At 52.6% G+C, this 25,943-nt stretch overlaps 11 protein-coding genes across 11 annotated transcripts; 6 read left to right on the top strand and 5 right to left on the bottom strand.

Annotated features, from left to right (window-relative positions):
* The first annotated feature begins 1,305 nt into the window (after window positions 1–1,305).
* Window positions 1,306–1,774, top strand: B0T23DRAFT_385909 (uncharacterized protein). The gene is made up of 2 exons (XM_062837572.1): window positions 1,306–1,574; window positions 1,635–1,774. Exons 1-2 carry the CDS (start codon window positions 1,330–1,332, stop codon window positions 1,660–1,662), a joined length of 273 nt encoding a protein of 90 aa, XP_062689569.1. The 5' UTR covers window positions 1,306–1,329; the 3' UTR covers window positions 1,663–1,774.
* A 256-nt stretch (window positions 1,775–2,030) lies between these two features.
* On the bottom strand, window positions 2,031–3,670 carry B0T23DRAFT_206243 (mitochondrial alternative oxidase). Its single transcript, XM_062833471.1, has 3 exons — window positions 3,179–3,670; window positions 2,978–3,083; window positions 2,031–2,907 (listed from the first exon to the last, which is right to left on the bottom strand). The coding sequence occupies exons 1-3, from the start codon at window positions 3,535–3,537 to the stop codon at window positions 2,284–2,286; spliced, it is 1,089 nt and encodes a 362-aa protein (XP_062689568.1). The 5' UTR covers window positions 3,538–3,670; the 3' UTR covers window positions 2,031–2,283.
* A 1,311-nt stretch (window positions 3,671–4,981) lies between these two features.
* B0T23DRAFT_385906 (translation initiation factor eIF3 subunit) lies at window positions 4,982–7,005 on the top strand. Its single transcript, XM_062837571.1, has 3 exons — window positions 4,982–5,345; window positions 5,651–6,440; window positions 6,508–7,005. The coding sequence occupies exons 1-3, from the start codon at window positions 5,327–5,329 to the stop codon at window positions 6,521–6,523; spliced, it is 825 nt and encodes a 274-aa protein (XP_062689567.1). The 5' UTR covers window positions 4,982–5,326; the 3' UTR covers window positions 6,524–7,005.
* Window positions 7,006–7,608: 603 nt separating this feature from the next.
* Window positions 7,609–10,253, bottom strand: B0T23DRAFT_414519 (mitochondrial distribution and morphology proteins-domain-containing protein; the record flags this gene model as incomplete). The annotated part of the gene is made up of 2 exons (XM_062839568.1): window positions 9,979–10,253; window positions 7,609–9,759 (listed from the first exon to the last, which is right to left on the bottom strand). Exons 1-2 carry the CDS (start codon window positions 10,027–10,029, stop codon window positions 7,609–7,611), a joined length of 2,202 nt encoding a protein of 733 aa, XP_062689566.1. The 5' UTR covers window positions 10,030–10,253.
* A 324-nt stretch (window positions 10,254–10,577) lies between these two features.
* B0T23DRAFT_206188 (uncharacterized protein) lies at window positions 10,578–11,877 on the top strand. Its single transcript, XM_062833470.1, has 3 exons — window positions 10,578–11,003; window positions 11,071–11,378; window positions 11,442–11,877. The coding sequence occupies exons 1-3, from the start codon at window positions 10,708–10,710 to the stop codon at window positions 11,609–11,611; spliced, it is 774 nt and encodes a 257-aa protein (XP_062689565.1). The 5' UTR covers window positions 10,578–10,707; the 3' UTR covers window positions 11,612–11,877.
* A 474-nt stretch (window positions 11,878–12,351) lies between these two features.
* B0T23DRAFT_385902 (ubiquitin-2 like Rad60 SUMO-like-domain-containing protein) lies at window positions 12,352–14,720 on the bottom strand. Its single transcript, XM_062837570.1, has one exon. The coding sequence runs from the start codon at window positions 14,377–14,379 to the stop codon at window positions 12,727–12,729; it is 1,653 nt and encodes a 550-aa protein (XP_062689564.1). The 5' UTR covers window positions 14,380–14,720; the 3' UTR covers window positions 12,352–12,726.
* Window positions 14,721–15,185: 465 nt separating this feature from the next.
* Window positions 15,186–16,544, top strand: B0T23DRAFT_206077 (sporulation protein SPS19). The gene is made up of 3 exons (XM_062833468.1): window positions 15,186–15,386; window positions 15,445–15,638; window positions 15,698–16,544. Exons 1-3 carry the CDS (start codon window positions 15,332–15,334, stop codon window positions 16,400–16,402), a joined length of 954 nt encoding a protein of 317 aa, XP_062689563.1. The 5' UTR covers window positions 15,186–15,331; the 3' UTR covers window positions 16,403–16,544.
* An 889-nt stretch (window positions 16,545–17,433) lies between these two features.
* On the top strand, window positions 17,434–19,382 carry B0T23DRAFT_206079 (phosphoglycerate mutase-like protein). Its single transcript, XM_062833469.1, has 2 exons — window positions 17,434–18,200; window positions 18,259–19,382. Exons 1-2 carry the CDS (start codon window positions 17,573–17,575, stop codon window positions 19,083–19,085), a joined length of 1,455 nt encoding a protein of 484 aa, XP_062689562.1. The 5' UTR covers window positions 17,434–17,572; the 3' UTR covers window positions 19,086–19,382.
* A 31-nt stretch (window positions 19,383–19,413) lies between these two features.
* On the bottom strand, window positions 19,414–21,417 carry B0T23DRAFT_406750 (major facilitator superfamily domain-containing protein; the record flags this gene model as incomplete). Its single annotated transcript, XM_062839134.1, has 4 exons — window positions 19,414–19,484; window positions 19,545–19,718; window positions 19,827–21,308; window positions 21,372–21,417. The coding sequence occupies 4 exons, from the start codon at window positions 21,415–21,417 to the stop codon at window positions 19,414–19,416; spliced, it is 1,773 nt and encodes a 590-aa protein (XP_062689561.1).
* Window positions 21,418–22,967: 1,550 nt separating this feature from the next.
* On the top strand, window positions 22,968–23,972 carry B0T23DRAFT_385894 (uncharacterized protein). The gene is made up of 3 exons (XM_062837569.1): window positions 22,968–23,207; window positions 23,305–23,466; window positions 23,544–23,972. Exons 1-3 carry the CDS (start codon window positions 23,124–23,126, stop codon window positions 23,847–23,849), a joined length of 552 nt encoding a protein of 183 aa, XP_062689560.1. The 5' UTR covers window positions 22,968–23,123; the 3' UTR covers window positions 23,850–23,972.
* On the bottom strand, window positions 23,973–25,728 carry B0T23DRAFT_385893 (uncharacterized protein). Its single transcript, XM_062837568.1, has 3 exons — window positions 25,335–25,728; window positions 24,247–25,250; window positions 23,973–24,051 (listed from the first exon to the last, which is right to left on the bottom strand). Exons 1-2 carry the CDS (start codon window positions 25,445–25,447, stop codon window positions 24,410–24,412), a joined length of 954 nt encoding a protein of 317 aa, XP_062689559.1. The 5' UTR covers window positions 25,448–25,728; the 3' UTR covers window positions 23,973–24,051; window positions 24,247–24,409.
* Window positions 25,729–25,943: the final 215 nt, after the last annotated feature.

Here is a 25,943-nt window from a genome sequence, read left to right as displayed (position 1 = left end):
TGGAACCCAGGTCCTATGTATGGGTTCAAGTGCTGGGCTGTGGAAGGTTCAAATTGAAAGCTGTACTCGATGGTTGTGCAGTGTTGGGACTTGGTTGATTTGATTGAGACGGGGCACGTCTCGGTGATCGGGATGACGAAAAGAGTAGTGGATAGATACAGTACGGTAGATTGCCGTGTTAAGCGCCTGTGTGCCTAGCTAGCTAGGACTGAGGACGGGAAGTATGAGTGGTTGTGTGGAAGATTGGACTGCCCGGCTGACTGGAGTGGATTGGACCCTTTGACCCGACGACGAAAGGGGATCACAAGTTAATTGCATTTGGACTTTGGAGGGCGAACAGATGGTATGTATATGATCTCCATGAATGGTGGAGTGAATGGATGCCCGGGGATGCGATGGAGATTAGGTATGTTTGGATGAATGTCGTCGTTGGTCCGTCCTCTGCTTCGTTTGCCCCGACGACGACACCGTGACGGAGACCTTCTCGGGAAGAGTCGAGATTGAAGGGGAGATCGGGAATCGAAGGCTTTCTCGGCTTCCACTTCAGGCACGAACTGAAGCCACCCAAAGGGCAATCGCGGGGTCGTACGGTCAGGGCAGGGCATGGCAGGGACAGACGGGCAGTTGGGGTGATCCATTCATTGGGGTTCAGACGCTGTCAGTTCTGTGAATGGTTGGGTTCGCTCGTAAGGCTGCTGCTGCTGAGTAGACCCACTTCGCTTTCGGTGGGGCTACCGTTCGGGGTTGGCATCTTAAAGAGGTAGAGAACTCATAAAAGTCAATTCATTGATGCCCAAATTTGTGAGAGATCCTCATTCCCGTCTTCTCTTTGCAACACTGGATGCCACCAGATAAATGCTGGATGGAATCCCTGAGTAAGCGACGGGAACAATGTCAACTTCCCTTGATCTTCCTGGGCACGCAGACCTGTTTCTGAACTTCTTCTGCCGGTTCGCATCCCGTCCACTCACTCACAGGCATAGAGCCTGGAAGGTGTCAACAGCACTGTCCATGGAGGCCGGGGCCTGTCCTGGCATGTCTGGCAAGCCTGGGTCTCGCTACCATCGTTCTGGACGTGAAATTGCACCACCCTTTCTTACCTCTAGTGAAGAGATATCTTCTCGTCAGCGAACCACTCATATGTCGAGAATGGTGCCCTCCATCTCCAAGACCAGTTTGCCACTGCACCTAGTTGTGAGAACCAGATACGTGGTATCAATCCAGGGGCAAAATAGAGTGTTGTGGTATTTGTTCGGGCTGGTGCCGCGGACAGGTACCTACCTCTTGCCTTGGACAAGCAAGCAACAGGCTGGCTATCGTGATTGTGACATGCCGTTGCCAGGGTACATGACAAAACAGCTCTCTGAAACACGCCGTCAAGACGTGCTGCGGGTCAGAATGCAGTATCCATCGAGACATATCACATCCATCGCGGTGCTCAGCCTCAGTCTTCGGTTCCTGGAAGTGTTCCTATTCTGGTTCATCTGTTCCTGTTGGTACCTTGCAGTCGCATCCCCGTCATCCTGTCGGTTCTATCCTCTGGTGGGTCCGGTCCTCGGCGCTATCAGCTTATGGTGAGATCTCCGGCAAAATCTGTTACCCAAAGTTCACCACGCTAACAAATTGCACTTCAGTGGCTTGTACACAGCCACAGCCCTGTAATTTCGTTCGACCAACATTTCTTCTTCGAGCCATTATTTAACTTTGATATATCGCTGCATAATACCATTGTTTCATCATTCTCCGCTTGCTTTCGAGGATGCCTACACTAGACGTGTGTAAATATAGACACTCTAATGGACGTCTTGAGCGATAATCCTGGGTATACGTCAGCAAACCACGGGAAGGTCCAGAACTCGCCTTCACGATATATTCGGTTGATCATGGCTGAGCACATAATTTAATCATTGATAGAATTCGAGTGAGCACGATCGACTACCTTGGTTTTCCATGCGTTGAGTAGAAGTTGCAGTGTGAACTCGAGCCGGATACTTACCCGGGTAACAAATCGAAGAAGCTTAACATATCAGGTTTGTTATTGCTAGATATAGTTGATCATTGAGAGATCAACGACCTTCGGAGTGAAGATCCGAAACAAGTACACACTTTGAAACAGTGAACTGCTGCACAGAGAGAAGAACCCAGTGTCTTTTTACCAAAACGCCAGAAACAGCAAAGAGAGTGGGGGGTATCTAGTGTAACACGCATAATACAACTTGGTCCAAAAACGCCTGGCTTCATGAACCCAAACCACAACCATCTGTCAAGACCTTCCGCCCAAGATCAACCGATGACCTCCGCCCTTTCAAATCCCGTCGGCTTCAACGCCGGATTGACCGGTCTCCTCCCGCCCTCGCCCTCCTTATAGTCGCTCACAAACGGATTCGGATCCTCCTTCTGGTCCAAATTGCTCAGTGTATGATTAACGCCCCTATGCACTGCCTCGTCCGCGCGAATATAATGAATCAAGTCCTTCATCGTCCGCTTTCCCTCCGGCATGCGCCAGTACCTCACCGCCATCTCCGGGATCTCAAACTTTTCATCGCTCCACTTTGGCAAGTGACCTTCCTCAATCTCCCTGATGCACCGCGTATAGGTATGTACGGCCTCCTCCTCGAGGTAACCGACAAACCGGTGGGTGATTTTGGGGGAGATCAGGTAGCTGAGAAACATGGCGTTGAAGAAGACGCCCTGCGCTCCCAAGATGAGCGTCTTCATGAGGAGGCCGGGTTCGCACATCTTCATGAAGGTGAGGAGGTGCATGCGCTCGTTGTACGACTCTTCGAGTAAAGTCTCGATCCAGCCGTTGTCTCGTTTGAGCCGGCGGAGGGAGTGCAGGTGGCGGAGCATGCCGGCTACCATGCCGGGAACGCCGGCGATGGATTCGAGGAAGATGAAGCGGACGAGCTATATGGATTCGCGACATTTGGTTAGCATGTGTTGCCATTCCGTCCTCGTAGGGCTCCATAGAACGTACCCATTGGGCTTCGGTCAGAGGTTTATCCGCACTGGTGGCGGTCGTCGGGTGGTGTTTATCAACTTGCTGCTCTGGACGTATGCCCGTCGCTATATCCGTGGCCCATCTGTTTGATATTAGAACACTTTGATTCTACGTCTGCATCCGCGTCCGCACGATACTTGAGGGGCAGTATGGGAACACTCCTTGGGATTTACCTACCGACAGATTCGTACGAGTTTCCATGCGAGCCAATCGCCCACAGTCTCGGGTTTCCGGTGCTCGGGAACAACCGAGGTCATCTCTTCCTCTGTCCATCCATGATGAGGCCACGCGGGTGGTGTCTGCCGGATATAGGCGGTCTCTTTGGCCGGGAAGAAATCCTTCAGTCGAGTGACGCTAGTTGTCGAGAAATTACGAGGTGATGGGGAAGAGAGGTTTGTCTGTGTTGGATGCAAGGAAGTGGCCACTCGAAGGCCCCCAAACAGGAGAGGCCGGGTGTGGCAGGTCGATATCAGGGCACGGCTTAGTTGGGCCGCTTGTCCTGGAGCGTGGAGTATGTTTACTTTGGGGGTGTTCATCGAGAGTTTAGAGAATGATGTAAAGTTGTAATGGAACTCGCTTGAGGTTTGTGATGATGGTCCATATGTGTCAGACAGCAGACACAGGACGTTTATATCGTCCTTTCCTACCCCCAGTTGCAACTTCTTTCAGGGAAAATCTGGAATACGAGAGCTGACTGAAAACACCGAGTTTGTCCGTCCCTGGTCTCAAAGCAGCAATAGAGTTCCGACACTGCCCAAGCAATCTCCATTTTTTTAGCATCAAGACAATCCAGGAACAAGCAAATGGCGGCCGCTAGCGAAAGGGACCCGGAAAGCTCCAGATCTTCAACCAGGACAAAATCTCATTTTGAATCCTCAAAGTGGCAACCGGGCATCTATTGTGGTGGTCAGCTGGATGTCGTCGTTTGGCGGTGTCGGGACCTCCCGGGTGACAAGCCATAGGGCGCAGTTCCACTTCCGCAACATTTTCGGGATTAGCCTTGTATCTCGAAGGACGGCAAGCCCCTGAGCAGTCAGACTGAGCGATTGTGACTCAACACAAAGACAGCCACATTAGATTTCGAGAACAGTGATAGTTGGTTGGTTGGTTGACAGGGCACTTGGTCGAATTATGTGTTGGATGTCCTGCTGACAGTAATAGCGAGCGGAGGGAAACGGAACACCAGTCGAACTTGTTCTCATAGGACACTCAGCATAACTGAGCGTTGGCTTGAGTGATTCCGAATCTGCGAATGTACAAACAAATCTCTTTGGACATAAGTTGCGAATGGCTTCAGGTTAAACTTCTAACTTTGCTGTGACGTCAGTGGTAGTTATCGGTATGCAGAGTGTAGGATCGAGGGAACAATTGTAAGTGTATAAATATTATGCCGTGTCGGAAGCGGGGCAAAAGTGGTGTACGAAATATTGACGATGCAGAGCATTTTCGGGTGACTCCTGGTCCAGGAAATTTGGTGAAAGGGCAGAGCTTTAGGATCCACCTAGTTGTTTATGAATCCTTCTCTTCACATGCGTTAACAGACTTCTCCAAAAAGCCATCCTTCTAGGCTGCACCTAGCACATGCTGCTTGACCGAGGCCGTACATATATGGTGCATGCATCGTGCATATACAAGATGTCCGAAAAGATAAGAGAAAGAAGAGAAAAGAAAAAGGGATATAAGGACGGGCATGTTGGTGAACTGATGGTTTTTGTGAGGACTCGGCACCGACCCCTGACCGACGGGCCCGTGCGACACAACACTTACCCGGCATAAAGCCCTCTGGAGGGAAGGCATTGATATATATACCAAAGATGGGAAGGCAGAGGTTATTCAGAAGGGAAGGTAGCAAGGCGTACGAGGAAGTCAGGTACTTGGTAAAACCTAAACGGGAGGAATAGTTGGGGACAATTCCTGTATATTTAAGACTAGCCGCTCCAGGCGTCTGGAGGTTCTGGTTTTCCTCCTCATCTTCATCATCTTCTCAATAAAATCCAATTGGTCACAAAGCCTTTTCCTTGACAGTTTTGGCATAGTATTAAAATCCTAGACGGAGAAGAACCTTGAGGAACCTGTGAAACGCCGTTGCTGTTTCACTGTTGGTCTTCGAACCCCGCTAACAATTATTTTGCCCACTGCGAACGGAACCACACTCAAGGTGCCTGACCCCTGCTCGCTTTTTCAACTTCTCAAGACTGCGATCGGCTTCTCTTTTGCAGTTTGTACACAACCAACCACAGCACGCAAACTTTTCCTCGTCGCGCCAGACATCGTTGTCGCAAAGACCCGTTCGGTTTTCTAGATCGTCACTACCAAATCGCAAACATGTCTGGAAAGAAGTGGGGTAAGTCTTCCTCGCTCTCCTTGCCTTTTCCCTCTTTGCGCAAGACGAACCCCGCGAACAGTGTATGTCGGCGAAAGTGGGCGACCCCGATCGCCGTGACAAGGCTGCCTGATGCCTGCGCCGGCTTGCGATAGTCGCTGTCAACATCGCCATATGCCTCGAGACTTCCATATTTGAGGTGAATTGGACTTCAGCGACGCGGCCTATATATACAGATCAACCAGAACCAACTCTTGCCTCGACTTTCCTGTTGCGCCACCACAACCTGTCTGAAACCCAGACTAACTAACCCCTCATCACCACAGACGAGGAAGAGGAGGAGTCTTCCGCCCCCAACTCGCCCGTCCTTGCCCCCGGCCGCCGCCGCTTCGACGATGAGGAGGGAAACGAGAGCGACGTTCTCGACTCGTGGGATGCCGCCGAGGACTCCGAGGTAGAGCGCGAGAAGGCGAAGAAGGCCGCCGAGGCCAAGGCCAAGGCTGAGGCCGAAGCCGCCGCCAACAAGAAGTCCAAGGCGCAGCGCATCGCCGAGCGTCAGGCCGAGCGCGCCCGCCAGCTGGCCGAGGATTCGGACGCGGAGGAGGAGACCGAGGCCGAGCGCCGCGAGCGCCTCCGTCGCGAGCAGAAGGAGTCCGATCTCAAGCACGCTGAGGACCTGTTTGCCGGCATCGGCATCAGCAACGACCGCAAGGTCGTCAGCAAGGGCACCATTGTCCAGATCGACCCCAAGGACCCCAACAACACCATCGACATCTCGACCTTGGCCTTGTTCAACCCTACCACCAAGACCCAGTTTGAGACCCTCCGCACCACTCTTGGCCCCATGATCGGCAAGCTCTCGCCCAAGCCGCACTACACTCTCTTCCTCCAGGAGTTCTCCAAGCAGCTCGCCAAGGACCTCAAGAGCGACGAGATCAAGAAGATTGCTAGCACCTTGACTGCTCTCAGCAACGAGAAGCTCAAGGAGGAGAAGGCTGCCGAAAAGGGTGGCAAGAAGAGCAAGGCTGCCAAGACCAAGACCTCACTCGCTGGTGTTGGTCGTGGTGGTGCCATTGCTGAGGCCCACGACACTTATGATGATGATGCTTTCGGAGAGTAAGTTGGCTTGAGGTGGAGTGAGAAAAGATACGCGTGGGGAACGATTGCTAACGTTTGGCTCTAGTGATGACTTCATGTGAAAGATTTCTACCGATAAATCACGATCGTCCGCTTCGTGAGGAAGAGAGGCCTCGAGTCCCTTTTCCCATCAAGGGATGTAGAATCATCCCCTTCACCGGGTATAATCCTCATCCCTACCCGGGAAGCATTCGGAGCGAAGCAAAATGTAGCGGTTGCGTGTGTTTTAATGGCGTAAAAAAGAAAGCGTAGACTACCACGACACCCGCGCAACGGTCACGGCACGTCCGCCGTCCGGACGTAAGGTTCAGTGGCATGATGTCTTGGATGGATGCATGAGGGATCAGAGTCGTCATCAGTGCCAGACTGGACGAAAAAAGGAGGATGGCCTCTTGGGGCACTGATCGAGTCGCGACTTGGGGGTGACGGGAAAAGGCAGCGGATACCATATAGCATGGGGGAAAGTAGATTTAGAGTGCATTCAATAATGAAGGCGAGCATTACGTTTCGAAAGTCCAGGTTGCATATTATCCTGGTGTGAGGTTCTCTTATCGATGCCATGGTTAGAAATACAACCAACACTCTATTTCAGTCACCATCTCGGAACCTTACACCAGTGAATAGGTGATATTCCCAATCATGAACACCACGTGAACTTTTCAGACAAGGTTGCTGTACCCTAATCAAAACACTTAAAACTCCGATCGCGATGTTGATCTGCCCTGAGCAACCATCATCACTGATAATAAAACCAGGGCACACAAAACACCTCGCCTCCCGCATTCATATGATTCCAGCCAGTAATTCTTTCCGTCCGGGTCATTAAGAGCGTAAACCAGTTTCAGATTCCCTCCCTCCTGTTCATAACCATAACCTGCCTGCCTGCCTGCTTGCCTGTCTGCCTGTCTGCTCCTTCGAGCTCCTGTTTTTCAGAGCCATATAAGTATGTTTGATGTATGTATAGTACAGTGAAATACCGCTTGGAAAGGTATGATAACCCCCAACAGTAAAGTAGAGAAGAGAGAGAAAAAAAAAAAAGGATAGTACAACACAACCCCGTATCGTCACAAAACAAGACTTTTCCTCTACCCGCCTGATGTAATATGGGCAAAAGTCTATACTGGTGAGTGTCATATTCAATGACTGCTCACATCAAATCTCCCGCTACGCCAGCCAGCAACGCATGTACCACGAGACTGACCGTCCACAGTCCCACACGCTTGAATCTCCTTACTCTGCTTTGTTGATCCTCTACGTTTCTTGCAAAGGCACGGTACACTTCGGCGCTCATGTCGTCCATGAGCCCACAGTCCCAAACGGTCCAAGCTCCGTCAAAGTCCGTCAGCCGCTTTACGATCCGGCAGCTGATGGGGATGTAGGTGCGCTTGGCGTTAATGTAGGCGACGATGGGCCGCACTAGGGCTTGGTTCACGTAGCTCATGTGTGGGTTGTTGAACAGAGGGACAGCGGCGCGGACGTCGTTGAGGTGGATGCGAAGGTCCATGACTAGGTAAGAGGGGGTTTCTTCAATGGGGGCTGGCTCTTTGGGGGTCGCGGGAGGGATCAAGGGGGGGAAGTGCTGCTCCGAGGTGGGGAGCTCGTCGTGGTGGCCGGTGAGGTCGATGTCAGAGGCAGATTCCGGAATTGGCCCGCTTTCGAGGGTGGGGCTGTTGGTGTTGTTTCGGCTGTTGGGAGAAATGTTGCCGTCTAGAATTTTGAGGTAGCGGTTGCTGGTTACGGCTTCTTCCATTTTGTCGTAAAATTCGGCGACAACCTTGCTTAGACCCTCCTCAGGGTCCGCAGGGAACATGATGTCGGCAATCATATCGACATTGCCTTCGTAAATCCAGCCAAACGGTCCTTCCACCCCGCGGTTCAGGTGGTCAATCTTCAGCCCATCAATCCGTAGTCTGGAGAACTTCTTCCAGGCCGAGGGAGAACCGAACTCGTCTTGGTGGTGACGGCCGTTATCTGCTGCGGACACACCGTGGATCTGTCTGGGATGAATGGTGAATAGTGATCCATCGAATGATCCGGACATGTGATTTGCTGACAAAAAGTCGTAGAACAGCCATTGTTTTCGTAGCTGAGGAAGCTCGCAGGAGAAGATGGAAACGGAAAAGGGCCGGAAACCGCCCGGTTGGTGGACGGTGACCAGCAAGTCTTCCATCTTGAAGTGATCCAGTTCAAAGTCGCCGGGGTTATGTTCCTGTCTGAAGTCAAGGGGGTTGAGGTCCTCATTGCCCCAGACAACCGAAGTCCTGTCAACAACACCTCGGACACCCTTTATTTCGACGTCCTTGAGAAGACCCTTTCCGTTCCACCATTTAAGGAAAGACAAAGCCACGTTCACGGTGTCTATAGTGACATCAAACTGGGTGTAATTGCCATCGTCCTCTTCCACGGCAGTGCCTTCTTGCTCGGCGGCTTGTTTAGCAGCAGCTGCTTCGGCCGCAGCTTCGGAAGAACCCTTCTTGACGGAAGACTTGGGCTGACCAGGTCTCCGAGAAACGAAGACATTGCGGAAAGTGATGACACCATCTCCCCATTTGGGCACAATAGCCGACTCGAAGACAACAGTAAGGCCAGCAGATTGGGTTAGGTAGTCTCCGATCCACTTGGCCAGCGTTTCCTGGGCAAACACCGTGTTGATAAAGAGGATGATGAGGGAGAAGAAGGTGGTCGTGCCAACAAGAATCCAGACCAAATGACCGAATAAGAAAAAGGACACAAACGCTCCCCATTCGTCGGCGTTCCAGGGGCGCATGCTCCTGATGGAGAACCACTTGAATCGGACCTTGAGACGCGACCAGAACCCGCTTGCTGCCGCCAGAAGCTCTTCTTTTGTGGGCCGATGAGGCAGATGGGGGAGGTGAGGAAGGTGAAGGTATTTAGACATGGAATCTGCTATTGATTCATGTGCGGGAGTCGGCTGGGGACCAGAACCGGAAGCCGTCTCGGTATGCGGTGGTTGCTGTGGTTGCTCGGACTTTTGCTGAGGAGAAATTGTAGAAGACTTGGCTTCGGCCTTGGTCTCGTCATGATCACCCTTGGTCTCTTTGCCCGAACTTTGATATCGCTTTCCTGCCATGCATAACGTTGTGGTCGTGGTATTCTGTCGTATCCTTCGCAAGAGTAAAGCCTGCCGAGCCAGGTGGCTCATTTTTGCCTTTTGCGCGGCATTGCCGGATAGTGCGGATGCCTCTACCGTACTTGTTGGAGAGGGGCTGGTGATGAGCCCAAGAAGGAGTAGACCTCCGGAGGTACAGCTTCGTAGGACATTATGGGATGGTTGTGACTGTTGATAGTGTAGTCTTTGCGATTTTGTTGCTGAGGAGAAAAAGCGACTTGCGGAAGAGGTAAATTGTCGCGTGCTCTGCTGCTGTCCGTATCGCTGATGGGTCCCCAGCGAATTCGAGGGGCCAAGTCCAAGACTGTGACGGCTAAGTAATGGCTGACAAGTTGGAAGCAGTATCGTGGCTATGAAGAGATTCGAGGTGGTGTGAGGATCTCGTACTGAAGACCATAGCTGGCGGCCCAGCTGGGTCGTCGTAGCGCTAGTAGACATTGTTGAAATTCATACTGTCGACCGAGGAAGGGTCCTATTTCTTTTTTGTGTTTTTGTTTTCAGCGACGATGGTGATGACGACAGCTAGGTGCCGTATCCATGGTCGGTTCTCGAGGCTGAAAATCAGATGTTGTTGCTTGGTGGTGGGCCGAGTCTAGAATGACATATGATGGTGCTCCTGCTCTGACCAAGAACCTGGAGTTTGAAAAAGCTGCCGGTCCAGGTCCCGTCAAAAGTGCGTCAATGACGCTAACCTTGGGATTACAGGGATTCCTCGGTAACTGTTAGTGCATGGGCGTTGCGATTGGCAAGGGTCCTAGCCCACATCCAGCCAACCGATAAGCTTCACTTGTGTGCTCTTTTGTGGATCCACTGCTTTTTGTCAAGAATTTCCCCTCTGCGCTATCAAAATCGATAAACATCAAAATTCTAAGAGACCGACGGCGCAAAAAGGCAGAACTTCGACTCCCAGATCTCCGCAATTCACGACTGTAACCCAGCATCCCGACACCTCTTTTCGTCGCCCGTCACCAGTCTCTCCTCCACCCGATCTTCGATAAATCTGCCATTACTCTTGGCCGGCGATTCCCCAGAATACTACCGCCGACTTTGATCAACAAACAACTCGACTCGGCCCCTTGACGATCACCCACCGATAAACAACACATCTCGCCCAACATGCCTGCGCCAACAGCACTTCGTCAGCCTGTCGAGGCTCCCACCGCCCAGATTCCTATCCAGACCGAGCAAGAGGACGAGCTCATTCTCGATGTCAACGAGGCCGTCAACCTCACCGATCCCAGCGCCGCCGCTCCCCCTTCCAATGACCAAGATGCGCAGATGGCTGTCGACGAGGAGGGTCGCCCCCGCTTCGCCCCCGGCCAGGACGTCCAGATCATTCGCCGCGCAGAGACCAGGAAAATTGGTATCCCGCCAAACCGCATGTCGGCCCTCAAGGCCAATTGGACCAAGATGTGAGACGGAAACTACGGAAACATGGGCGAATGTTTGGGCAAGGAAGACTGACTGTTTTCCAATCAGCTACCCCCCACTTGTAGAGCACTGCAAGCTCCAGGTCCGCATGAACATCAAGGAGAAGCGCGTCGAGCTCCGCTCCAGCAGACACACCACCACCCCCGAATCCCTGCAGATGGGTGCTGATTTCGTCTCCGCCTTTGCCATGGGCTTTGACATTGACGACGCCATTGCCCTGCTCCGTCTCGATTCGCTCTATATCCAGTCCTTCGATGTCAAGGATGTCCGTCAGACCCTCGGCCCCGATGCTCTGGGACGTGCGATTGGTCGTATTGCAGGCAAGGATGGAAAGACCAAGTTTGCGATCGAGAATGGTACGTTCGCCCTAACGGGAGAATTGAAGAGATAACGCGGAAGTACTGACAAGATGAAAACAGCCACAAAAACCAGAATCGTCCTCGCCGGCTCCCGCGTTCATATCCTCGGTGCCTTCGAAAACATTGGCATGGCCCGCGAGTCCGTCGTCTCCCTCATTCTCGGACACCAGCCCGGCAAGGTGTACAACAACCTCCGGATCATTGCCTCGAGGCAAAAGGAGAGATTCTAAGCTCTCTCTTTGACGAAAAACGGCAATAATGTGTTACACTTCTATTGCCGCTATTCTCACCTAATGAATGGTTCACGCGTGGGGCTGCATGGTTCAGTCAACAAAAAATCGACGGTTTTCATCACATAAGGGGCGAAGGTGGCATTTCGGGAGCTACGCTTAAAAAGGGTTCTGGCGTTTAGGAGTCCATTATGCTTTTGCTTTGAGTCTGGAGAATTTGAAATGGGCGATTCAGTCAGTCATGTTGGGGATACCTACGAAGGTGTGTAGAAACGGGAGGAAGAGGACGGGATATTGGGGAGCTACCGCCTTGCGAATTTTATCAATGTGTGGTTATGATCTATACCCGGAGGACGAGAAGAGAAGACAATGAAGAGAGATATTCACCAAAAGGCTGTTTAGTGCATATTGGCTGGCAAGATCGATTATGGTGCAGAGAAAGTGAGGTGAGAAATGGATATCGTGCGCTCATTTGGTTGAGATTCGATCCATAGTGACGGCAAAGCAAGCAGAATGTAAGGAGCTGATGTGATGGGCATCAATGTAGCCAGGCGAGCCACGATAGATTGGTTTCTTCGAGTCATACAAGAAGTAATCAGTGTACTTTCATTCATTCTCTCATCTCGCTTGATCCACATAAGTAAGCTGTCTTGTTTCTTTTACAGTCCAGATGGCGAACCGTATATCGAAATAGCAAATAGAGCATAGTCAAACCCCTCGATATTCACTCATGATAGGCGGGATGAGACCATCTTAACCCGAAGAGGCTCTTTTTGTGCTCTGACTGACCAACTCCCATGAGTCATCACGCTTGTTGAAATAAAGTGAAGGCAAGACGTAGCAAAAAGTGATATACGTATGGGTATCTGCTGAAGAGCTAGGGTACCACCTCCGCACCATGAACCATGTCCTGGATGGACTTGCAACACTCCAAACTCCGTAATCATCTGTCACAACATCAAGCAAAAGCAATAATCCACAAGTCACCGCCGATTTCGTAAGCCTGACGAATAAGCGCGGTAAAACTCCAATCATCCAACCCCATAACAGCTAAAGAAATGTGCGAATAAAGCCTCCCAAAACCCGGTCTCCATGTTTATTCTCCCGGTCATACACTACTTGATGTAGACCTCAAACTGATTGGTCTCGTCCCTCTCAATGTCCATCGCCCCAACCAGCATGTTCTCGTTCAGCTCCTCGCCATCGAACTGTATCACAACAGCCTGCTCCGGCTTGATATCTCTCTGCTTCTGGAAAACCTGCACCATGGTACTGACCGGCGTATCCTCATAGACGGCGATCTTGAGCGGTTGGAGGTCTTTGGCCTTGAGCACCACTTTGATCTTGGTCTTCTTGACCTCAGCAGCCTCACTGCCACCCCTGGACCATCCATTGGCACCAGACGCACCGATTCCGCTTTGCTGGTCCTCGTCATCGTCATCGTCAATCAGCCCCAACTCCCTCTCCCTCCGCCTCTTCTCCTTCGCAAGCTCTTCCTCGTAAAACTCCTCGTGCCAAACCTCCAGCACCAGTCCAATTTTCCCCCCCTGGATGACATACCCCTCCATGGCCTCTCGGCTCGTCATGGCACCAGGAGGCAGCTGCAGCACGCCATTGGCATCCACCTTGACTCCCAACGAAGCAATGGTGCTGTTGCCGTAAATTCGGTTCCCTTTAAACGTCAAGAACAGCTTGCCCACCATGTCCTCGGGGATTTCGCAACCGTGGAGCACCTGCTGTCGGATCCACGTGTCTAAAATCAGCTTGAGACCTTGCTTCATCCGTCGCCGCGCAGTAAGCGGCTTGGTGTGTGGCATTCGGGAAGTGACGAGAACGTCGATTGTCCAGTTAGCCTGGTCGGCTTCTAGCGCGGCAGCTTTGGTGACCCATTTGGCGAAATCATCGTCGTCGTCGGCCTTATCGGCGACGGTGGTGGTTTCATGGTCTGGGTCGGTTGCGGATGGTGCTGGTGGTGGAGAGGACGAGAAAGAAGCGGAGCGCTTCTTGGGGCGAACTTCGGAGACTTCGAGGTCCGAGTCCTTGTCGGAGTCGAGGGCAGCGGATTCCAAAGGTTTCCTCTTGGAGGTGGAGGATGCGCCGGGGAGGTTGAAGGAGGTCTCAAACCCTTCCAGCGGCGAGCTGCCGCGCTGAGTGGCCCGGGTGCTGCGGCCGAGTGCGGTAGGTTTTGGAGAGAAGCGGTCGGGGTTGCGGCGCTTTGAGTGTGGGGAGTACAGGTCGTCCTTCCCATGGTCGTCTTCGTCGTCGCTAAAGGCGAAGCGTTTCTTGGATGGCGTCCCCGACTTTCTTGGTGTGGTTGAAAGAGGCTTTCGGGGAGTCGGTACCCGGGCTTTGTCGGGTCGTACGATCTCTTTCCCTTTGCCCTTGACGTCCATGATCAGGTCGTCATCGTCGGAGTCGATGCGCGATGCAGACGTCCTACTCAGTGCCGATACGCTCGAAGAGCTGGCGCCGAGAGGTGCTTCATTGTCACCTTCAGCATTGGACGACACCCTCCTTTTCTTGTTGACATGCCCTTCCTTTGGCGACTCGGAAGGCTTCACCTTTTCCTCTGATGATGCCCGCTGCAGGTCCTCCAGGACCATGGGGAAAACGTCCTTTGATCGCCGAAAGAGGGCGAGAGGGTCATCCTGGTCAGAATTGTGCTCTGGCGCATGGCTTGGGGGTGGCTCGTTGGCTGGTGTGCGTGCAACGGTGCGCTTGAAGGGCAGCGCTCTCCTTTTCTTTGGTACGTCAGTTGCCGTGTCCATGGCGGGCAAATGGTGATGTGCTACGTTTGAGAGATTGGTGTGTGCAAAGAAATGTGACAGTGAGGTGGTGCGCAGTGATGAATCGCAAACCTAGTATGTAGATGCGGTTCGGATGCGCAGAGAAAACGAGAAAGTGGGATGACCAACAGGGTGGTGGTGATGGATTGATTGTTGTTCGAGGGAGAAGTGGGAGATCGGTTGTTGCTTGTTTTCAAAGTTTGTTTATAGTCGCGTCGAAAATTCGGACGTGCAGGTCCGTACAATTGTCCATGTAGAGACGAAGGGCGGCTGTTAGGTTGAAGATATCGTGAATCAAAGAAGACGAGGCTGGACAAAAAAAGACGGCGTTGATGCAACCCGGCGCAAAATGCGATCCGCTAACGGCAGACCATCCGAACTACGCTGGGCGGCGCACAGTGTGGTCACTAAACAAACAGTGCTGCGGGGCGTGTGGGGGACTGCAAGGCTGGGCCAGTCCCGTCTGGAGAAACCTAGGAAAAAAAAGGTGGGTCCTAGCCGAGGTAAACCGCGTACTGTGAAGGGAGGCACCGCCGGCAACTGAAGCTGCCCCGAACGAATCCTGAGCGAGCGCCGAAGCTTCAGTTGATCAGGAAGTGACAGCGCCGGTAACTGACACTGCCCCTGCCGAGTGACCACCATCGAGTCCACCACCACCCGCGGACGGGGCAAAGATGGAGATCCCTTCTCTGACACCCGTCTGACCCCATGCACTAAGTCTAGTTCGCAACTCGCCAAAGGATGGAACGAATGAAACGGTGTACGTGGTGTTGAAGGTCCTCCTTGGAGTCTCAACTCGATAATTTGGTTGTCTTATATACCCCATCTGTTTCTGTCTTCTACCTCTATCCTGCTTGACTGCTTCCATCAGCAACATCAACAACCATTATTTGTTAGTGATTATATTTTCCATCGGCGGTCAATATCACCCAACATGAGTGTCCCAAAGTCAGAATATCTCAGCTCCGTATGGGCACCCGGCATCTTTGGTAAGTCTCGGGTGAATTTGTGCAGAGATCACAGTGTCGCTAACAATCATCATCACAGCCAACCGGGTTCTCTTCGTCACCGGTGGTGCCGGCACCATCTGCAGTGCGCAAACTCGCGCCATGGTCCATCTGGGAGCTGACGCATGCATCATTGGTCGCAACCCAGAAAAGACTGAAAAAGCGGCCAAAGACATCGCCAAGGTCCGCTCTGGAGCTCGTGTCATTGGCATTGGCAATGTCGATGTCAGGAACGTGAGTGTTGTTGCTTGGATGAACCGCAGTTGGAAAAGTCTCGCTGACCGAGTTCACAGTTTGACAACCTCAAGGCGGCCGCCGAGCGGTGCGTCAAGGAGCTGGGAGCCATCGACTTTGTCATCGCTGGTGCCGCTGGAAACTTCATTGCTCCTATTTCCGGTTTGAGCCCCAACGCCTTCAAGGCTGTCATCGACATCGACACCATTGGTACTTTCAACACCGTCAAGGCCACTATCCCTTATCTCATCGAGTCGGCTGCCAGGAACCCGAACCCCAACCCGAATGGCCTCACTGGCGGTCGCATCATCTCGGTTTCCGCTACCTTCCACTACACAGGCATGCCCCTGCAGGCCCATGTGTCCGCTGCCAAGGCCGCCGTGGATTCCCTCATGGCCAGCGTCTCTCTTGAATACGGCCCCTACGGTGTTACTGCCAACGTCATTGCTCCCGGTGCCATTGAAGGTACGGAGGGTATGGAGCGCCTGGCCAGCAGCGCTGCCGACAAGCAGAAGATGACCAAGGCTGTTCCCAGCGGCAGATGGGGAAGCCGCCGTGATATCGCTGACGCTACTGTTTACCTATTCAGTGATGCTGGTAACTATGTCAATGGTACCACTCTCGTCGTTGATGGCGCTGGCTGGAGGCGACAGGGAGGAAACGACATTGGCATTGACGAAGGCATGGAGTATCCCGACTTCCTGCTTACTGGCCAGATCAGCAAAAACCTGAAAGACGGGAGAAAGCAAAAGTCCAAGCTTTAAAACATGGGATTCCAAAAAATGTTATCAGTTTGTCACACCGGAGCGTTTGTGATACCATCGGGCCATGCCACGGCAGCATGGTTGCAAGGCGTTCGGGTCGGAGCAGGCGTGCTAAATGATTGCATATTTCTCTGCTACTGGTGACGAGTTCGGTGTTGTATCAGTCAAATCAAACAAAGATCCTCGATGAAGATTTCCAGACGAACCACGGGCATCTACAATGACGGGCATCGGTCGAGTTTGTGAGGTGTGAGTCCCAGGTGTCTCCGGGCCGAGCCAAATTCATGATCCACCGTCTCTTATCGCTGCCGGCAGTTCGGCCGGGGGTGGCCGGGGGTGGCCGGGGGTGGCCGGGAGGGGCGGTAGGTACCCTGCCATCAAAAATCTTAACGGGCGAGCGCGATCACATACCCCACCACCAGAGCGTACCTCTTAGTCAGGGCCGTTGACAAGATTTATAGGGCTTATCTACTGGGATTCTACGTTTGCGGCTCAGAAATGATGTGGATGTTGTCGAGTGTCTTTTGTTTACTTTCAGATCTGCTAATGTCTGGTTTAGATAACAGACGAATCCTTTCTCCGCGGTACTTTATTGTTCTATACTTGTAGTGTAGTGTATTTTGCTACCATCAAAGTGATGATTCATCGCTGTTTACACCACCACACACATCCCGAGCTAGCCAGCTTCCAAGGTCGTATGAACACCTCGATAGCTCCAGCGGAGAAACACAGCATGCCCCGAGGAAGTCCGCCATCGTTGGCCACCCCCTGCCAGCACCTGCATCTCCAGACTCCTCCTCAATGGCACCTGCTGTCCACTCTGTCTTTTTCTCGTCCACTGGCACTTGACAAAAGAAAGAAGCCAAATCCGTGTTCGATGCCCAAAACATAGAAGCTTTCCAAGTGGGGTTGGCCATGCTTACCATGCTGTGTTTCCATCCCCCACTGTGTCGATCATTGGTTGAACATGAGGGGCAAGAACATGATAATATCTCTTTCTTATTATGGGTTGAAGTCCCTAGGATAGCTTAAATAAAACTTCTCTGCCCTTGGCTTCAAGAAACTGTTCCTCTCCTTTTCTTGTCCAAGCCTTTCACTAGGGGTTTCATCGATCCATCGCATAGGTCATCACATCTCGGAAGTTCGGGACAATACCACCCGTCAGTCACCATGCACACCAAGGCTCTTCTTCTCGCCTCCATCCCCACGGCTACGGCTGCCGAGACCATCCTCGGTGCCTACATCTTCAGCCGTCACGGTGACCGCACCACCAAGGCCTACTCTCCAACGAAGCTCACTGCTCTCGGTGCTGAGCAAGTCTACCTCTCCGGCTCTTGGTATCGCTCCCGCTACATCGACGAGAAGTCCTCCACTCGCATCAACGGCATCTCGTCCGACCTCGCCGATCTCACTGAGCTCGCCGTCACTGCCCCCGCCGACAATGTTCTCCAGGGTAGTGCTGGCTTTTTCCTCCAGGGCTTGTACCCTCCTGCTGGCTCTGTTAACTCTCAGAAGCTCGCCAATGGCACCACGATCGAAGCTCCTCTGAGCGGGTACCAGTATATTCCCGTCAACTCTGCGACAGTGACGAGCCGCGGCAGCAACCAGGCCGAGTCTAGTGCCTGGCTGCAGGGAAACAGCGGGTGTCCAGCTGCCGTGAACAGCAGCCAGGCGTATTTCCAGAGCAAGGAGTACCTCGAGCTTCTGGGGAGCACCAAGGAGTTCTACCAGAGCTTGTTGCCTGTTTATGAGTCAACCTTCCCCAGCGAGAGTGCCACCTTCAAGAACGCTTATAGCAGTACGTACTCATTTTACTCCTCCCCTCAGCCTGTTCGCTTGAAGCTAACCGTCAACAGTCTTCGACTACATCCACGTCTCCACCATCCACAACGCCTCCATCCCTTCCTCCAACCTTCTCACCCCTTCTAACCTCCAAACCCTCTCCGACCTCGCCAACATCCACGAGTTCGGTCTCGGCTACAACGCCTCCTCGCCCATCCGCGCCGTCGCCGGCTCCGTCCTGGCCTCGCACATTGTCTCCACCCTCAACTCCTCCATCTCTTCTTCTTCTTCTCAAAAGCTCAACATCCAATTCGGCCCCTACGGCACTTTTGGCTCCTTCTTCGGCCTCTCTCAGCTCCCTGCCGTGTCGCCGGACTTCACCGCCATTGTCGACTATGCCAGCTCCATGACCTTTGAGCTTTTTACTACTTCATCTTCCTCTTCTCCTTCGGAGAACGAGGTCTTTGTCCGTTTCTTGTTCGCCAATGGTACTGCCTCGGACAGCAACCCCGCCAAGGTATACCCCTTGTTCGGCCAGGACAAGACGGAGTTGCCGTGGACGACTTTTGTGAGCGAGATGAACAAGATTGCGCTCGAGGGAGGCAGCAAGGAATGGTGCGATGCTTGTGGAGAGAAGACGGGACAGTGCGCTGATTACTACCCTGCCGAGTCCGCTGGTGTTGCTGCTGCTGCTAAGAGTGGCAGTGGAATGAGCAATGCTGTTGCTGGTGTTATTGGTGCTATGGTTACCCTGGGTGTGGTGCTTGGTCTGCAGGCTCTGATCTTGGGCGTAGGTGGACTGAGGTTGACTAAGAGGAGAAAGCAGGATCCCAGTGAAGTTTTCCAGGTTCCGGCTGGCAAGACTAGCTTTTCGGATACTTCGTCTACTCAGAAGGCTTAAATCGGAGGGGACGGTTGGGGTGGTCGTCGACGTTGATGCTGGTATGATGACATGATATGTTATGAGAAAATAGCGAGCAAAAGGGGGGAGTTCAGGGAGTGAACAGCAGCTACTCGCTTGGGACGAAATCAAATAAAGATTTTTAAATAATGTTGATGGCCGTAAGGGATGGAGTGATTGTGTATTTAATTCCTGCGAGTGTCTCTTACCCAGAAAATCCTTCGTGAACACTTCTCCACATCTGCTCTTCCATCACTGTGTACAACACAAAAAACAAGGGTATCATATTAAAGATTAAATCGTATACTATAATGGTGCCGCCAGCCGGCTATCGCAAACGGCAAAGCTCCAGGATGTCATGGCGATATGAGAAGCTGCGCAAGCGCTTTCCGTAGATATCTGAGCATCAAAAAGTCAGTAAGCGGTCCATTTTGTTCTTGAATGATTCAATCAACTTACACAGCGGAATAGTAAGCAAGCAAACAACAAGCTGCACACTTCCCAAGGCATTGAAGATCTTCGCAGCTTTAACACTGCTCTGGATGAGCCAAGGCCACGCTTTGAACGTCAACGCGAAGCTGAAGAAGTTCTTGAAGATGATCATAGCCGTAAAGCCTTCAATCACGATGTCACCTGTTTTTTGAAAGTCAAGTCAGTCAGCAATCAGTACACCAGCCAAAAAAAGTCTCGCCACCAAATAACCACCACTCCAGCAGCACAAGAAGAAGAAGAGATACTCACGATACGCATCAACAATATAAAGACTCCCCGCCACCGCACCAATTACCATCCCCGCGACCTCCAGCCCAAAGAAAGTCAACGGCACCGCATAATGATACTTGCCGTACAACATCCCATCCAACGTAATCCCAAACCCATACAGCCCCGCACAGCCCAGCACCATCTGGGGAATCACCAAAACCAGCCTAAATTCCGGCTCATAGACACCCCCGTTCCACTTGGTCATCAACCGCGCCGACCAATCCGATAGTCCACCAGCGATAGCGAAGCCGATCAATGCCCCGACGAAGGCACCGGTGTAGGCGTACCCCGTTTGTACTTCGTCCCACCACAAGGGAACAGAGATGAAGAAGAAGGCCATGAGCACACCGATGAAGACGGTCCAGCCGATGAGAAGGCCTTGGATTAGGCAGGCCCAGAGGAAGGCCGGGTGCAGGAGGAGGGGGAGGGGCCGGAGGGTGAGTTTCCAGAAGGAGTCGGAGGATTTACGGCCGTTGAAGAGGGCGAGGGATTGGAGGAATGTGGCTTTTGGTGGGGTGGTGGTGGTGGGAGCGCCAGTTGTGGAAGCAGGGGCTTCGGTTGCGGTATGGATGTGTTCTTCGTCCTTGGGGGCGGTGGTGCTGTCGGTGGAGGTTTGGTGGGAGGGAGCTGGGTATCGTTTGAGTTCCTGCTCCTGCTCCTGGTCAAGCCCACGATCTTGGGGGGCATCATCGTCTTTCTTCGTTGCCGAGAAGCGCGGTGTCGGGTCACGACGGTAAGCGGTCTCGGGACAGAACAAGTAGACAGCCGGGAGACACACGCCAGAGAAGATGGCGACAAACCAAAAGGTCCATTGCCAGCCCATGTCGTTGCTGATCTTGCCGACTAGAATGGGAGTGAAGAAGGCACCGCCAAAGACAGCCAGGTTGGTGAAGGCCATGCGCTTGCCACGCTCATGGACAAAGTACAGGTCGCCGACGGCCGCGTTGACGAGAGATTCGAAGGGGGCGGCCGCAACGCCTTGGAAGATCCTCGACCATAGAAAGTTCGTGTAGCTCTTATTGCCCGAAGCAGCTGTCCAAATGCTGGTGACGATCAATAGAATCGTGCCTAGGACAAACAAATGTCTTTTGCCCCATATACGACTGGATGGGACAAAGAGGAAGGCGCTCGCGCCGCAACCAAGGAGAAAGTAACCAGTGAGGAGGGAAGCTTTGACAAAGGTGACATCTTTGAGAGTGCTGACAAGGAGAACAGTGTCGGCCGCGAGGATAGGGCCTAAGGCGGTGGCGAAGACCGAAGTGATGGAGAGGACGAGGGTGATGAGGTCGCGGCGCCAGAGCGGCCAGTTCAAAGGATCATTTGGATCATCTGTTGGTTGAGGGACCAGGACGATGGGCACTGGGCCGCTTCGGTCGCACTTGAGATGTTCATGGGCGCCGTCGGTGGCATATTGTGGTCTCTCTGGGTCATCGAAATACTGTGTTGTCCCTGACAGATTGGCTAGTCAGTACACAGGTCGTCCGAGTTGCTGAAGGCTCGAGAACTATGAACAACTTCACACACCAGGGACATGTTCAAGGACTCGGTCCTCGAGAATTCCCAATCCCATCTTGTGCCTCGGTATCTGAATCCTCTACGGGTAGGATTCAGTGTGTGTAGCAAATTGGATGAAGAGCTCAAGAAGCTTTCAAGGTGTGAGTGGCATCGCGATCAAGACCGACTGATTCTTTTGGTCGCGGCTCGTGCCGTCAAGGTAGCTGAACTGAAGCAATGAAACCCGCAAAAAATCACAATGAGATAAGCAAGTGCGATAATGAATGTCGACAGTGCCTCGTCTACCTGCACGTAAGCAAGTGTTGATCTGGCTTTGACAAGTGGATGGTGACCAACGAGTTGGGCGCAGTCAAGAGGCAGTGGAAATTTCGAGGAGATGAGAACTGCCTCTGACTGGTCGTCCAGCTAGCTGTTGAAACCCAAGGTTACCTTTTCCAGGGCTTTTCACACGCCTGCTTCGGAGCTTACTGGCCAATATCACCGAGTGTCTGTGTGTCTTGGCGGGAAAAGTATCGCCGATGTCAGCCACCAAAATCTCATGAGAGTGCCGGATCTGGTGATGGTTCCCAACGCCATGATTTTGGGTTTACTTTTCGAGATACCGCTCTTCTCCCATTATGGCAGCTATGTGTTCGCCCTGTCAATACCCATAAAGTGCTAGACAGCCAAGTGAACCAACCCACCGCCATCTTGACCGACTGCGGTTTCTCAACATATTTGATTCAGCCTCAGATGATCAGCAACCCGCGACGAAGAATCTGGGGACTGCACCGACCCCGGAACCAGCCCCTGAAAGCTTGACTTTGGTCTGTTGTGGGCTCTCGCCACCGTTCTATTGGCGCTGTGTGCAGCGGAGTTGGTGTCCATCATCTTCCCCGATGGTGAACAGGGCATAACCCGGCACGTGGGCACCCTGGTAGTAGTGTAGTGGTGATGTTGATGGTTGCTTGTAAGCTTTTCAACAGATAGTTTTTGAAGTCCTTTGCGGATAGTTGCGATTCTCGAGGTTTGAAAAGAACGGGGAACAAACTGCGCCGAGGTTTATGCGTAGAGACAACCCTTTTGGCTTCGAGGAACCTGCGGCCAAGTAGACACAGCCAAGCTCAGATACCGAAGATCGGATGCCAGCTGGTCTCCTATCAAAGAGTAAGATCCCTACGAGGTGAGACGTACGAGGGAGTAACTCCGGGCCCGATCAGCAGTTCCAGTGGTCATTGTGGGTTCGCTTTCCTGTTTTCCATCACAACACTGTCGGATATACACAGTTATGGTTTCCAGGCAACACGGCTCACGTCCTTCGTTCTAGTGTACAGAGTTTAAGGGGCGCGTAAATACACATACCACAGTAAACACATTTTAACCTTTCTGAAAAGGAAACGAACAAGTTCCAACATAACGGCTGCCTGATCTCTCACCACGTTGCTTAGCTCAATTCAAGCTTCTCATTGGCTTCCACTAGTGCTACCACTATGGTCAGGTACCTCCTCCATCCTGGCTTGGATCGAGTGGCCAGGCGAGCTGCCAGGGGTTCGCGGCCATCGCTACCACTCTAGGGGCGTTGATTGGCGTCTCTTCAATGGACATCGCCAATTGGAGGAGAGAGAGTGACATATATGACGAGAATGCCCATTCCCGATCGTGTTGTACATTCTGCTTCTTCTTCTTTCTTGTCTCTCTTCTTGTGATTCATCCAGCTCCGTTTCCTCTTTTCATAACAACGTCCAATCCAACCACCAAAACACCATCACAAACACCGCAAATATGAAGTTCACCGCTGCCCTTTTCTCCCTCGCTTTCGCCAGCTTCGCTGCTGCCCAGGACCTTGGTAACCTCCCACCTTGCGCTGTAAGTTTACCAATTTCCACCTTCTTCGCCTCCAGTCATTTGATCTTGGTCCGTTGAAGAACGGAATGAACATTACTAACAACCCATAAACAAACAGACCGAATGTGCCACCCCTTACCTCACCAACGGCATCGGTAACTGCGGTCGCGATCCCAAGTGCATCTGCACGGACGAGACCTTCATCAAGGACATCCAATGCTGCCTTCTGGAGAAGTGCTCGGCCAGCGATATTGATGCTGCCGCCGGTTTCGCTTCCACTGTAAGTTTTTGACGTCCTCCATATACAGATCGTCGCGAAGCAAGTCAGATCAGGCTTCTAACATCACCTTGAAATAGTTCTGCAAGAACAACGGTGCCACAAACTTCCCTACCAAGGCCACCTGCGCGACCGTCGCTGCCACCGCCACCACCGGTGGCAGCGCTTCCGCTACCGCCGTAGTCACCACTGGTACCGGTACCGCTGCTGCCACTACTGTCACTGGTTCCAACAGCGCCGCCGTGTCCTCGGCCGTTAGCAGCATTGAGAGCGCTGCCAGCAGCGCGGCTACCAGCACTCACACCAGCAACCCCGGCCCCAGACAGACTGCCGCTGCCGGTCTTGGTGCCATTGGTGGCCTCGTGGCTGCCGTTGCCCTTCTTTAAGGGGTGATTATGGTTTTGGAAATACTGTATAATGTAATGGTCATGGTGAAGTGACGGGCCTTTGATATGCATGAAGCAAAAGATACGATATAATGAAATGTTAATACCACGGCAACTTCGATCAAGTACCGCTATACAATGCTTGTGTGACCCCTCACTCATCGAGCGAGCAAGCTTAAAGTCAGCCCCCTCCCCACGGGTGCTGTCGGATAAATCAGCTGCTTGTCTTCGTAGGATCGTAGGACGGCAACTGATACGAAGAAACCAATGGTGACTGGCAACAAGAATACACCAGGAGCTCAGTGCAGTCGCACAACCAACAGCCCTGCACCTCGACTTGTACGAAGCCTCAGACGAAATAGCAAATAAAAAGGGGTATCAAGTAAATGTAGCGCACCATAAAGAAAGCACGCTCGCCAACTCGCAACCTCTCCCGAGCCGTGATCCACTTCTTATCCCATCCTCGGGCTTTCACCACCCACGACTTCACACCCGTTTGTGTCCTGGCCACAACCCTCCCATTACTTCAACCACCACTACCACCCAAACTACCTCCCACCTCACTGCGTCTTCCCCCCAATCTTCCTAATCACCACCCGTCCATTGTTCAACTCCCACCCGACCCCAAACCGCTCCACCATGTCCTCCCACTTCATCCCCATCGTCTCCTCCAAATACTCCACCCCCACACTCAAATACGCCCTCCCAAACGCCTTCAGGACATGTCCTCTCATCCCCGGCTCCGCAAACTCCATCAACTTGACTCTGTACCCATCCACAGCTCTCTTGGTCCGTCTCCAACTCACCCAGTCATCCGTCACCAGCGCTTTGAGTGTAGCATCCACTTTGGGTTCTCTCAATTTATACCGATTCCTCAGCGCATATGCCTCGGCCAGGTCCCCCCGGCGACAGGCTGTGTCCAACACAAGATAGGACACAACCTCGTGGTATTCGACGGACGTCAAGGGGTGCGTGGGGGAGCGGTGAATGACGCGCAGGAGGTAGAGAAGAGAAGGGAGGTAGGTTTCGAAGGAGGAGGAGAGAATGCCGAGGCGCACGGCGAAAAGGTAGACTTGTGTGGTGAAGTCGTCGAGGCGTGAGGAGGCGACGAGGGCTTCACGGAGCTTGCGGAGGGCGGAGAGGATTTGGGAGAGGTCGGAGGGTGGGGGAAGTTGGGGTGTGGAAGCTTCGTGGGAGTGGGACGAGGAGGAGGATGGCGGTGTTGATGTTGAGCCGGCTGGGAGAAGCGGTGTTGACGTGTTAGTGCTGGTGGTCTCGCCGATGGCTAGACGGGAGAACTGCTTTTGGAGAGAGTCGCGGTCGCCGGCGTCGGTGCAGAAGGCGAGATAGCGCTCGGCAATTTTGGAGTAGTAGGCTTCTTGGGTCTTGTGGTTGAGAAGTCTGTTTGGTTTGAGGTTGATGATGTCAGCATTGTAAGAGCAAGGTGAGCTAGAGCGAGAGATGGGGTAGAGCAGGTATCATCACCTCTTCTCTCCCTTTGAGGGGAGGCCGTATTCGGCCAGAGGATCGATCTCTGCGGGCTTAAGCCGTGAGAACTGATGCCCCGAGGACGTTCTTCCGGCCTTATTTCTCTGCATCTCTGTCGATGTTTCTTGTGGTGTTTTGTTGGTTTTGGATGTCGAGAGCTAAATCCAGTATTGTTTATCGCGAATTCCGCTTGTGTCACTGTCACAAGGGAATCAGATGGAGTCGCTGCTGGAAGGCATGTCCCGCAGTGGGTTGCGGGGCAGCACAGCGGCTTCCCCACGCTGTGGCAGGGGTGCTGTTGCGTGCCGGGTCGTGCCTTGACACCCTGATGGCCTCTGGGAAACCATTTCCACGGCAACAACTGCCGTGATCCGGTCATGTTTGATTTATCTATTGTATTGTCGTCTTCAGACAAGCGAAGTATCTGGTGGATGATGGTAATTCGTTTCGAATCTGAACAGTATTTCATCTTGAGTCCGCAAACAGTTGAAGAAGAATATTTGAAACCAATGCTCAGTCCCTTCCTCTTCCATCCAACAACGAACAACAAGACGGGAAGGGTTAAGCGTCGATGAGATGACATTTGCAACCTTCAGTTCAATATGC

Source organism: Neurospora hispaniola (assembly GCF_033458365.1).
Source record: "Neurospora hispaniola strain FGSC 10403 chromosome Unknown B0T23scaffold_7, whole genome shotgun sequence".
Taxonomy (NCBI): Eukaryota; Fungi; Ascomycota; class Sordariomycetes; order Sordariales; family Sordariaceae; genus Neurospora; species Neurospora hispaniola.
This window is presented reverse-complemented; position numbering and strand designations above follow the sequence as displayed.

Coding starts and splice junctions, on each gene's coding strand:
- B0T23DRAFT_385909 (XM_062837572.1), top strand. CDS start 1,330: ATGCCGTTGCCAGGGTACATGACAAAACAGCTCTCTGAAACACGCCGT. Junction 1,575..1,634: donor CTCGGCGCTATCAGCTTATG/GTGAGATCTCCG, acceptor ATTGCACTTCAG/TGGCTTGTACACAGCCACAG.
- B0T23DRAFT_206243 (XM_062833471.1), bottom strand. CDS start 3,537: ATGAACACCCCCAAAGTAAACATACTCCACGCTCCAGGACAAGCGGCC. Junction 3,084..3,178: donor AAACTCGTACGAATCTGTCG/GTAGGTAAATCC, acceptor AATATCAAACAG/ATGGGCCACGGATATAGCGA. Junction 2,908..2,977: donor CTCTGACCGAAGCCCAATGG/GTACGTTCTATG, acceptor GAATCCATATAG/CTCGTCCGCTTCATCTTCCT.
- B0T23DRAFT_206188 (XM_062833470.1), top strand. CDS start 10,708: ATGCCTGCGCCAACAGCACTTCGTCAGCCTGTCGAGGCTCCCACCGCC. Junction 11,004..11,070: donor AAGGCCAATTGGACCAAGAT/GTGAGACGGAAA, acceptor TTTTCCAATCAG/CTACCCCCCACTTGTAGAGC. Junction 11,379..11,441: donor CAAGTTTGCGATCGAGAATG/GTACGTTCGCCC, acceptor AGATGAAAACAG/CCACAAAAACCAGAATCGTC.
- B0T23DRAFT_385902 (XM_062837570.1), bottom strand. CDS start 14,379: ATGGACACGGCAACTGACGTACCAAAGAAAAGGAGAGCGCTGCCCTTC.
- B0T23DRAFT_206077 (XM_062833468.1), top strand. CDS start 15,332: ATGAGTGTCCCAAAGTCAGAATATCTCAGCTCCGTATGGGCACCCGGC. Junction 15,387..15,444: donor ATGGGCACCCGGCATCTTTG/GTAAGTCTCGGG, acceptor TCATCATCACAG/CCAACCGGGTTCTCTTCGTC. Junction 15,639..15,697: donor GCAATGTCGATGTCAGGAAC/GTGAGTGTTGTT, acceptor CCGAGTTCACAG/TTTGACAACCTCAAGGCGGC.
- B0T23DRAFT_206079 (XM_062833469.1), top strand. CDS start 17,573: ATGCACACCAAGGCTCTTCTTCTCGCCTCCATCCCCACGGCTACGGCT. Junction 18,201..18,258: donor CTTCAAGAACGCTTATAGCA/GTACGTACTCAT, acceptor AACCGTCAACAG/TCTTCGACTACATCCACGTC.
- B0T23DRAFT_385894 (XM_062837569.1), top strand. CDS start 23,124: ATGAAGTTCACCGCTGCCCTTTTCTCCCTCGCTTTCGCCAGCTTCGCT. Junction 23,208..23,304: donor GTAACCTCCCACCTTGCGCT/GTAAGTTTACCA, acceptor ATAAACAAACAG/ACCGAATGTGCCACCCCTTA. Junction 23,467..23,543: donor CCGCCGGTTTCGCTTCCACT/GTAAGTTTTTGA, acceptor ACCTTGAAATAG/TTCTGCAAGAACAACGGTGC.
- B0T23DRAFT_385893 (XM_062837568.1), bottom strand. CDS start 25,447: ATGCAGAGAAATAAGGCCGGAAGAACGTCCTCGGGGCATCAGTTCTCA. Junction 25,251..25,334: donor CCCTCAAAGGGAGAGAAGAG/GTGATGATACCT, acceptor CAAACCAAACAG/ACTTCTCAACCACAAGACCC.